Here is a 12,196-nt window from a genome sequence, read left to right on the forward strand (position 1 = left end):
TATTATTATTATTATTTTTTTTTTTTTTTGCTAAACGCCTTGACTGACATCTCTGCCCAAACTCTTTGCCTTTACAAGTGTCTGCTTTTGTCTGTGTATGTGCGGATGGATATGTATGTCTAAGGTAAGTCTTTCCGCTCCCGGGATTGGAATGACTCCTTACCCTCTCCCTTAAAACCCACATCCTTTCGTCTTTCCCTCTGCTTCCCTCTTTCCTGATGGAGCAATTGTGCGTTGCGAAAGCTCAAAATTTGTGTGTATGTTTGTGTTTGTTATTGTTTCTATCAATGTACCAGCGCTTTTGTTTCCCTCTAATATATAAAGATACTGTAACTTGCCAAACGAAATCATTGGTATGTTGATAGAGACAATAAAAAACACACAAACACACACACAAATTTCAAGCTTTCGCAACCCAAGGTTGCTTCATCAGGAAAGAGGGAAGGAGAGGGAAAGACGAAAGGATGTGGGTTTTAAGGGAGAGGGTAAGGAGTCATTCCAATCCTGGGAGCAGAAAGACTTACCTTAGGGGGAAAAAAGGACAGGTATACACTCGCCCGCGCGCGCGCACACACACACACACACACACACACACACACACACACACACACACACACACATCCATCCATCCGCACATATACAGACACAAGCAGACATATGTAAATGCTTATTGTGCGTGCAATTTATTGCTCTTTCAAACAGAGATCTAAAACATTCCATTTATGCCTAAAATTTGTCTACATTGCTTATGTTTTGGATCTTTTGTGCATGAGGTAATTCCAGTCTGGATTTTCCCGTAATTTCCATTAAAGCAGTTTTGCCATTGTCCCAAAGTAAGGATATACTGGTGTAAAATCTCTGTAAATGTTGTGTAGTCCTTTCTAAATAAATTCCCAGTGCAGGTTCTTCAACAGATTCACTCAAAGTTACTGAGGGTGACTCCTCTTTACTTTGATAGTGTATAGACAGGAGAAAAAATATCTAAAAAGTCTTCCAGCCTGAGAGATCAGTTACCATAAACGTAATTGTAGTACAATTAATAAAAAAGTAACTATACATTAGAAGTCAACAAATTGATAGTCAATAATATATCCAGCGTGTGGTCTCAATAGCAACATGTCGTGGTTTCCTTGTTTTCTTGTGGTGGAGCTTACAGGGCAAGGCCCGCTGACGACGAGGAGACTGGACCTTTCTCCGAAGCTCCACCACTGGATAACAAGGATACTACGACATGTTGCTATTGAGACCACACACTGGATATAATGTCGACTATCAATGGCAACTGATCTCCCAAGCTGGAAGATTTTTTAGATATTTTATTTTATTGTTACGCTTTTTATACTAGCTTATTCAAGTTGTATGTTTTACCTAGTCAGGATAGTGGCTGTATTATATTAGAATTTGTACATTTTATGGTATTTTAAGTATGAATCCAATTTCACATCAGTTACATTTTATTGTCAGATGCTTGTTTTACTATGGGAAGTAATTTTAAGAAATTTTTAAGTAATGACTGTGCATCCTGCAATTTAATCATCACATTGGCGACACTGGTTTAATATGTGCTCTAGCTAAAGTGCCCTCTGCTGGCATTAGGCTCTTGTATAAATAGGTGACGCAGTCTGAGTATTACCAGCACGTACTATCTACTCACATGTTTAACTTGACGATGATTTATATCAGAATATTTTAATCGTATGTATGGCTGGTATACATGGTTATAAACATTTTATAATTTTATATTTTATGTATCACTAAGACTTGTTAGATTTGGCGTTAACTTATTGAACCTGTTGCTTACACAGTACTTATCTTTGTAGCAGATGTGAGGATGGCAGTATGCTGAAACCGGTAATAAAGTGTAAGAAATCCATGTGATTGAGACAGACTTGTGAAGGGGAAAAAAAGAAAGAAAGGAAAAAAAATTAATTCACACACAGGGAAAGCAGAAAATCATCATCTCTTCAGTCATAAGTCACAGTGTGAACAAAAGTGTGTGTTGAGTGATCATGACAGATGGTGACTGAAGACGAGTGTGACAAAAAAATAAGTGGATGACAGCCGCAAAAATCACATTAGAACTGAATGCCATGGTCAAGAACCCTGCCAGCACTGAAAAAATGTGAAGGGAGTTGCATAAGCAGGGAATTGAAGGGTAGAGCTGGAATTCCAAAACCACTTGCCAGTGATTGCAAATGCCTGTAACAGGGAAACATGGTACCGAAGCTATAAGAACTAGACTTTGGAGCAATGGAAGAATGTCATCTTGTGATATGACTCTAGTTTCACACTGTTTCCAGTTTCTGGATGAGTTTACACCCCAAGAGTGAAACATAGCAGATATTCGGTGACGATTCGGACTGTCGTGATATTTCCTGGGTCCAATGGTTACTCTGCAAGGTCACTTTACTGACATGGATTATGTGACCTTTTTTGCTTATCAGGCCCACCCTGTGGTACATTGTATGTTCCCCAGTGGTAATCCTGTGTTCAAAGAATACAGGGCCTCTGTTCACCCAGTTTTCATCATCCAGGACTGGTTCTGTGAGCATCAGGATGAATTGTCTCCATCACCCATGGGCTCTATAGTCACCAGATCTCAGTATTATTGAGCCTTTGTGGTCTAGTTCACAGAGAAGAGCATGTGATGACTACTCATGTCTATAAAATTACTTGAACTGGCCACTATTTTGCAGGAAGAATGGTGTAAGATTCCCTTGAAAACTACACAGAACCTCTATTTATGCATTCAGAGATGACTGGAAGCTGTTTTGAATGCCAAAAGTTTTCCTAGGCTGTATTTAGCATGGTCATGTGTTGCGTTTTTGCTGTTTCCATATTTTTGTTCACCCCCTGACTATTTTTGTGGTTGTAACTCTGAAAGTGTCAAGAATGAATGTTAACTGATTTGCCCTTTGGTCTTGAAATGTATCGGGCTCTCATTTTCTGACTGTGTTGCATAATTGAAATTTGCATGTTTTAAATATCATTTACAGTCACTGTCTCAAATAAAATGTGTGTCTTTTACATGTTTATCTATAGCCAAAATTATTCCCTTTGTTGTAGAAAAGACATCGCTGCTGCATTTGATATCGGTCGGTTGTGAATGCCTCCTTTTGGAATTGTGGACAGATACCAGTAATGGTGAGTTGGACAATTCATTTATCAGTCACTTAAAGCTTTAGTGACATAATTCATTTGTGTAGTATTAAGCTTGAGACAACAATGGACATTGATAGCCTATTTAGAGGAACAGTAAAAGATAATAAATACTGTCAAAGACAGACATACAATTTGTTGTGCATTTTGTAGGTGTGTGTGTGTGGTTTTATATATATATATATATATATATATATATATATATATATATATATATATATATATATATATATATATATATATATATATATAAAAAAAATATGTCTGCTTGTGTCTGTATATGTGTGGATGGATATGTGTGTGTGTGCGAGTGTGTACCCGTCCTTTTTTCCCCCTAAGGTAAGTCTTTCCGCTCCCGGGACTGGAATGACTCCTTACCCTCTCCCTTAAAACCCACATCCTTTCGTCTTTCCCTCTCCTTCCCTCTTTCCTGATGAGGCAACAGTTTGTTGCGAAAGCTTGAATTTTGTGTGTATGTTTGTGCATCTGCTTCACATCTCCTGTGCAGCAAGCCATGTAAATTTAAGTATTAACTATGTTTTTCTTACTTGTCACTTCTTTTTCTGTGTGTTTTTGCTTTTAGGAAGCTTAAACTTTCAAGTAGTAGTAACAATGTTCCATAGATTCTGCGTTTGTTATAATACAGTCTAGAGACAGTTAGTGCTTATTTTCATTGTTTCCAACAAGAAGTGTCTAGCAATCACAGTTTAGTCAGCTATCAGCTGCCTTTAGTGAATTAGCAGTCTACCGTATTTACCCGAATCTAAGCCGCACTCGAATCTAAGCTGCACCTGAAAAATGAGACTCGAAACAAAGGAAAAAAAGATTTCCCGAATCTAAGCCGCACCTGAAATTTGAGACTCGAAATTCAAGGGGAGATAAAAGTTTTAGGCCGCACCTCCAAATCGAAACAAAGTTGGTCCATTGTAATATGAGACACAATTTAGGTCCAATGAATGACGATACAGCTACAGTAGTTTGGTTCGAGTTGTAAGCTTTACCAGGTAGCCATTGCTATGCGTCAGGCGCTCCGTCCATATTTATACGGGTACCCTTCCTTTTTCACGTGCTTCATCTGGTTTGAATCGATTGCTTATTTTGTTTGATCTGATAAGTGCCGTTTTCTCTGTTATAGGTGTTTACGTCACTCTAAGCTGAAAATGCATCACTGTACTGTGTCATGCATTGTTTGTCGCATTCTGATAGTGCGTGTTTATGGCCTGTCGCCGTTCGCGGCATGGGTTGCTTTTGTGCGCGCTACCGCCGCTTACAACTAAAAAGAGGCGAATCGTCTCATTAGTGAAGCAATGTCAAGAGACTGCTATTTGTTGTTACTTACACTGCTGCTTTCTTTGAGAATGATCAACAAGAACCAAATAATAGGCTGCGTATGATAGAACATGTTCTGAATGAGAGTTAGGCGAAAATTTTTCTCCGTTTGAAAATCTTTGCGGCCGCTTCTTTAGTACATCAAATTCTGCACAGAAATTAGAGTCATCTTAGATTTAAAAATCTAGTCAGTTGCCATGGTTCATTTCTGACTGTATCACTATTAGGCTAAGAATAATACGAATATAAACAGACACGATAAGTGTATTCTTCCGCGTTTGCTGTTGTCTCACTCTAGTTTCGTAGTTTATTAGGCAGACAGGATTTAAATGAGATAGCAACAAACACGGAAGAACACATGGTAAAATGTTTATATTCGTATTATTCTTATGGTGAAGAGAATACTGCATGTGATTCACAATTCATAAAAGTTCCTATTAGCAACCATCTCTTCTCACAGGTAGGAAAAAATTCAGAACGTAGAGTTGGCCATATTGAAAAACATCCCAAACAGTCTTGCCAGTCAGATTTTCGTAGTACATTGAAATTCTAATACATTCGAAGATGAACAATACGGAATTTGTACTTACTTCATTGGATAATGTATGAAAATGCAGTGGTCGAAACTCGGGGTGGAGAAAAAAAAGCTCGTCTTCCACCTTTTTTTTTATTTATTTACTGACGCAGAGGTTTTGGTGCCAGTATTTATCTTTGTGCCTACAAAGCATGTCTGTGAAGCGCTACATATATTCGACGGCCGAAGTTAGTTGTGGCGGCACCTACCAACATTTTTCAGAACTTCCGCTTGCTTTGCACTCGATTCTAAGCCGCAGGCAGTTTTTTGGATTACAAAAACTGGAAAAAAAGTGCGGCTTAGATTCGAGTAAATACGGTAGTTAAAAGTTGATTACCTAACTCTCTGCAGTAAATAGTTGATTTCTTAGGATGGATAGGATGTGTGACTGCTGTGTACGGACGCAGGAGGAGATGGCCACTGTTCGCGAACAGCTAAGCGTGCTGATGGCCACGGTCAGCTGTCTTCAGGCTGCTGCCACGGAGTGTAGCGGCAGTGGGGAGTCTGGTGTGTCGCATGATACACCCCAGGTGTTACATGCTTCACCCGTGGTCCCTGCTGTCGAGACATCTTCGCAGGTACTGGGCGCGGTTGGGCCACCCTCTCCCCAAGGGGCGTCGCACGTTCAATGGCGCAATGGCGTTCGCGTCGCACGAGGCAGAGGGTCAATGTGGAGGCTGGTGGAGGCTGGCTGTGGGGCATCACCCACTCTGCCTGTGAGTGGACGTGCGGCCACTCCTTCAGCAAGGTGCAGACACGGGGGTGGGGGGTTATTACTGATTCGGAGCTCCAATGTTAGGCGGGTGATGGAGCCCCTTAGGGAAATAGTGGAAAGGTCGGGGAAGAAGGCCAGTGTTCACTTTGTCTGCTTGCCGGGGAGGTCTCATCCGAGATGTGGAAGAGCCCCACCGGAGGCGATAGAGAGCACTGGGTGCACCCAACTGCAAAAAATTGTTGCTCACGTCGGCATCAATGATTCCTGCTGTCTGGGTTCAAAGGTCATCCTCAGTTCATAGAGGTGGTTGGTGGAGTTGGTGAAGCCGGAAAGCCTCGCTCGCAGGGTGGAAGGCTTAAACCAGAGGCTCAGACGATTCTGTGGAGGTCTGGGATGCAAATTTCTCGACCTCCACTATCAGGTGGAGAAATGTAGGGTCTCCCTGAATAGGTCAGGTGTGCACTACACGCAGGAAGTGGCTACAAGGGTAGCAGAGTACGTGTGAAGTCCACATATGGGTTTTTTAGGTTAGAGAACTCCCTCCCTAGGCCCGACAAGACACCTCCTGAGATGTGACAAGGTAGCAGTAGGAGAAACGCAACAGGTAATGGCAATATTAATATGGTAATAGTAAACTGCAGGAGCGTCTATAGAAAGGTCCCAGAACTGCTCTCATTAATAAACGGTCACAATGCCCACATTGTACTAGGGACGGAAAGTTGGCTGAAACCAGATGTAAAGAGTAATGAAATTCTAAACTCAGATTGGAGTGTATATCACAGAGACAGGCTGGACAGTGAAGAGGGAGGCATGTTTATAGCGATAAAAAGTGCAATGGTATCGAAGGAAATTGACGGAGATGCAAAATGTGAAATAATTTGGGTGAAGGTCATGGTTAAAACAGGCTCAAACATGGTAGTTGGATGTCTCTATAGGTCTTCTGGCTCAGCAGCTGTTGTGGCAGAACACCTGAAGGAAAATTTGGAAAATATTTCAAGTAGATTTCCCGATTATGTTATAGCTTTGGGTGGAGATTTTAATTTACCAGATATAGATTGGGAGACTCAAACATTTATAACGGGTGGCAGGGACAAAGAATCCAGAGACATTTTTTTAGGTGCATTATCTGAAAACTACCTTGAGCAGTTAAACAGAGAACTGACTTGTGGCGATAACATATTTGACCCTCTGGTGACAAACAGACCCGAACTATTTGGAACAGTTAACACAGAACAGGAAATCAGTGATCATAAAGCAGTTACAGCATCAGTGATTTCAGCCATAAATAGAAATATTAAAAAAGGTAGGAAGATTTTTCTGTTTAGCAAAAGTGACAAGAAGCAGATTTCAGAGTACTTGACAGCTCAATACAAAAGTTTTATCTCAAGTACAGATAGTGTTGATGAGGATCAGTGGACAAAGTTCAGAAGCATCATACAATACAGGTATGCATTAGATGAGTAAGTGCCAAGCAAGATCGTAAGATATGGAAAAGAGCCACCATGGTACAACAACAGAGTTAGAAACCTGCTACGGAAGCAAAGGGAACTTCACAGCAAACATAAACATAGCCAAAGCCTTGCAGACAAACAAAAATTACACCAAGTGAAATGTAGTGTGAGGAGGGCTATGCAAGAGGCGTTCAACGAATTCGAAAGTAAAGTCCTGACTTGGCAAAAAATCCTAAGAAATTTTGGTCTTATGTCAAAGTGGTAAGTGGATCAAAACAAAATGTCCAGACACTCTGTGACCAAAATGCTACTGAAACAGAGGATGACAGACTAAAGGCCAAAATACTAAATGGCTTTTTCTGAAGCTGTTTCACAGAGGAAGAATGAACTGTAGTTGCTTCTCTAGATTGTCGCACAGATGACAAAATGGTAGATATCGAAATAGACGACCGAGGGATAGAAAAACAATTAAAATCGCTCAAAAGAGGAAAGGCCGCTGGACCTGATGGGATACCAGTTCGATTTTACACAGAGTACGCGAAGGAACTTGCCTCCTTCTTGCAGTGGTATACCATAGGTCTCTAGAAGAGTGTAGCATTCCAAAAGATTGGAAAAGGCCACAGGTCATCCCCATTTTTAAGAAGGGATGTCAAACAGATATGCAGAACTATAGAGCTATATCTCTAACATCGATCAGTTGTAGAATTTTGGAACAAGTATTATGTTTGAGTATAATGACTTTTCTGGAGACTAGAAATCTACGAGGGTTGTTTTTTAAGTAAGGGCCGTTCGCACGTATAGTCCCGTAGTTCGCGCGGACGCCGCAACAAACCACCGCGCCACTTGCCGGCATCCTTCCCATTCACACTGATGCAAGTTGCAGCTCTGTAGCTGACGTGAACGCATCGCTGTGCTACTTTATAATGTTTACGATTGTTGAATCGCCCGCCGCGTGTGAGATACGGTCAGTGATACGTTTTTTTACCGCGAGAAGCCTATCAGCTGCAGAAATTCATCGTCAGTTAACAGAAGTTTATGGCTTGAATGCAATGAGTGAAGGTAAAGTGCGCCAATGGATTAGAGAGTTTAAAAATGGCCGGCAAAACGTCCATGACGAAGAACGCTCAGGCTGGCCCTCTGTGATCACTGATGATTTGGTGGCTGCAGTCGAAACAAAGATTCGTGAGGACAGAAGATTCACAATTTCCACTCTTTCTTTGGAATTTCCACAAGTTTCAAGATAGGTTTTGTACAAAATTGTGTCTGAAAACCTAAACTTTAAGAAACTGTGTTCTCGGTGGGTACCCAGACTCCTCACAGAGGACCACAAAGGGAAGAGATTTGCCACTTCATTGGACTTTTTGATTCATTTACGAGGAAGAAGGGGATGACATGTTGAGTCAAATTGGGTATCCCATATGACTCCCGAAAGCAAGCGACAATCGATGGAATGGCGACACACAGCCTCACCCGTCAAGGTCAAAGCTAAACAGACGCTGTCAAAGCGCAAGATTATGGCAATTGTGTTCTGGGAGTGGTGTGGTGTTTTGCTAGTGGACTTTATGCCACGAGGAACGACAATCAACTCAGATGCCTACTGTGCAACTCTAAAGAAGCTCCGCAGAGCAATTCAAAACAAAACCATGCTGACAAAAGGAGTTTTGCTCCTGCACGATAACGCTAGGCCTCACACCTCTCAAAAGACTCGGGATTTGATTGATTCTTTTGGCTGGGAAGTTTTGGACCATGCACCATACAGTCCCGACCTTGCTCCTAGCGATTTTCACCTTTTCTGGTACCTGAAACACCATCTTGGCGGGCAGCGCTTCAATGACGACGATGAAATGAAAGCGGCCATGAACTCTTGGCTGTCGGAGCAGGCGGCCGAATTCTTTGAAGAGGGAATTAAAAACTTAGTTGTACGGTATGACAAGTGCTTAAATAAACAAGGCAACTATGTAGAAAAATAGGTAAAAGTGTGTAGAATTAGAAAATAAAAGTTTTTTTACAAAAGTATTTGTATCTTTTTTTAAAAATAAAAACGGCCCTTACTTAAAAAACAGCCCTCATACTCTGTAGGAATCAGCGTGGGTTTAGAAAAAGGCGATCTTGTGAAACCCAGCTCGTGCTATTTGTCCGCAAGACTCAGAGGGCCATAGACACGGGTTCCCAGGTAGATGCCATGTTTCTTGACTTCTGCAAGGCATTTGATACAGTTCCCCGCAGTTGTTTAATGAACAAAGTAAGAGCACATGGACTATCAGACCAACTGTGTGATTGGATTGAAGAGTTCCTAGATAATAGAACGCAGCATGTCATTATCAATGGAGAGAAGTCTTCAGAAGTAAGAGTGGTTTCAGTGCCACAAGGGAGTATCGTAGGACCGTTGCTATTCACAATATATATAAATGACCTTGTGGATAACAACAGAAGTTCACTGAGGCTTTTTGTGGATGATGTTGTAGTATATTGAGAGATTGTAACAATGGAAAATTGTACTGAAATGCAGGAGGATCTGCAACGAGTTGATGCATAGTGCAGGGAATGGCAATTGAATCTCAGTGTAGACAAGTATAATGTGCTGCAAATACATAGAAAGAAAGATCCTTTATCATTTAGCTACAATACAGCAGGTCAGCAACTGGAAGCTGTTAATTCCATAAATTATCTGGGAGTAGGCATTAGGAGTGATTTAAAGTGGAATGACCTTATAAAATTAATTGTCAGTAAAGCAGATGCCAGACTGAGATTCATTGGAAGAATCCTAAGGAAATGCAATCCGAAAACAAAGGAACTAGGTTACAGTACACTTGTTTGCCCACTGCTTGAATACTGCTCACTGGTGTGGGCTCCGTACCAGATAAGGTTGATAGAAGAGAAAGAGGAGATCCAACGGAGAGCAGCACGCTTCATTACAGGAGCATTTAGGAATTGTGAAAGCATTACGGAGATGATAGATAAACTCCAGTGGGAGACTCTCCAAGAGAGACACCCAGGAGCTCGGTACGGGCTTTTGTTGACGTTTCGAGAACATACCTTCACCAGGGAGTCAAGCAGTGTATTGCTCCCTCCTACGTGTATCTCGTGAAGAGACCATGAGGATAAAATCAGAGAGATTAGAGCCCACACAGAGGCATACTGACAATCTTTCTTTTCACGAACAATAACAGACTGGAATAGAAGGGAGAACCCATAGAGGTACTCAAGGTACCCTCCGCCACACCCTGTCAGGTGGCTTGCAGAGTATGGATGTAGATGTAGATGTAGAAGTAGAGAGTAGAGAGTAATTATGCCTTATATAATGAGATAAGGCCATAAAGATTTAAGAAGGCAAGATGAATAATAGTAGTGCTCAGGAGTCAATCATCTTGAATCAGATATTAATTCCACTTCATATTTTTGCTATTAGTGTCAAAACATTACGCAAGTAGCTTGAATTCCATATATTTTTTAGATTTGGTTTTCAGCTAAGTGAGGGATAAGTCAGTCAGCAAATATTGTATATTTTTCACTTAATCTTTGCAAAAATTGTATAGACTTTACAGTGTGAAATGTCCTACAAGGCTTGAACCTCTGAATGGATAAAATCTCTGGTGTGAGCATACAGAGAGTTGCATAATGTTCTGAGAAGTGATATGAGGTTCTGTTCAGTCTTCTATTTCTGTGTTCAAAAATCTCAAGCCATTTATTGAAATATCATCATGTAAAAATTGGAATTCATTTAGTAGTTAGTAATTCATTTTCTGTCAGAATCAAATGCTTTTTGGAGGAACATCAAGAGCGACATTTGAAATATGGGCTGAACTTAGAATTGTGCAACAAATTCAGTTTGTCTACATTATACTTTGGAAGTTATCACAAGTTTATTTGGTGTTTCGTTATGCCTTATGTAATCACTGTCAAATATTCTTGCAGGGTCAGTTCTTGTGCTGCTGACACGGCCTGACAACAGAGGTTCGGAAGTAATTTCGCAAGCGACAGTCGAGAACTGCCTGTCGCCTGGCTCTTGGCAACATTTGGCAATGAACGTTAAGGATTACATGCAGAGGAGGATGAATGTCATAGAGGTACACACATTTTCTGAACTAGTATGAAAGAGAAAATGGTGAATGTATTTAATTTATGATGTCATTTTGTGCAGCAGAAATGTACAATACCGATGGAAGCAAGTGTGGTGGCACAGTGATCAGGATGCTGGACTCATATTTGGGTTGAATGTGGCTGAAATCCCCATCAACCTGGCCATTCTTTTGTAAGTTTTAAATGGTAGGCTTTTCCATAAAAGTACTGTGGCAGATTCCCCACCTCATTCTAGCCAGTACTGTCATGTCCCCTGTCTGTAAATGACCTTGATGTTAATGCAACTTCAAACTCTGAATTTCTGTCTATCCTTTCTGTCTGTCCTTTGATCTGTCCTTCCTTCCCTGCTTTAAACTCGAATCGATTTTCTTCTGTTCAAACTGAACCACGAAACATTGTAGAAACAAAAAATATTTCCTCAGTTAAAAAGATCTGTCAGACCAGAGAAGCAGTAATACTTGAAACAGTAGGTATTATTTTTTGGGTGTGTTTCAAGAGACTGGAGATTCAAAATGATACAGCTGCTGTGAGGATTTTCAGAAATATTATTTTGAATGGTTGTGGTGGAGGGTGAAGTTCACGCTAAGCTTTGTTCTTTACTCATTAATTCATCAAGTCCCGTACAGCCCATCATCAATGAGAACAATCGCTAAGATGGCATGACCAAGCTAAACATTAGCAAAAGGCCAGAAACACATGGAAACTCGTACTGGATTAACAATAAACTATTACCATACTGTTTAATGTTATTGAAGCTTTTTGCAAGCAGTTTCTTTAACCATTTAAGCCATCCATTCACTCTCCTGGCCCAATCCAAGAGTCTCACAATAAGTGGGAAATCCAGGTTTGAGTCCTGGTCTGGCACTAACTGTCATATGTCACATTTGG

At 40.8% G+C, this 12,196-nt stretch overlaps 1 protein-coding gene across 1 annotated transcript in view; it reads left to right on the plus strand.

Annotated features, from left to right (window-relative positions):
• Positions 1–12,196, plus strand: part of LOC126092690 (lysosomal-trafficking regulator) — a 393,980-nt gene that overhangs the window by 57,130 nt on the left and 324,654 nt on the right. Inside the window, exons 6-7 of the mRNA XM_049908413.1 lie at positions 3,067–3,144; positions 11,144–11,295. Of these exons, the coding sequence (XP_049764370.1) occupies positions 3,067–3,144; positions 11,144–11,295 (230 nt within the window). The remainder of the gene's footprint in view (positions 1–3,066; positions 3,145–11,143; positions 11,296–12,196) is intronic.

The sequence above is a fragment of the Schistocerca cancellata genome, chromosome 7 (assembly GCF_023864275.1).
Source record: "Schistocerca cancellata isolate TAMUIC-IGC-003103 chromosome 7, iqSchCanc2.1, whole genome shotgun sequence".
Classification (NCBI taxonomy): domain Eukaryota; kingdom Metazoa; phylum Arthropoda; class Insecta; order Orthoptera; family Acrididae; genus Schistocerca; species Schistocerca cancellata.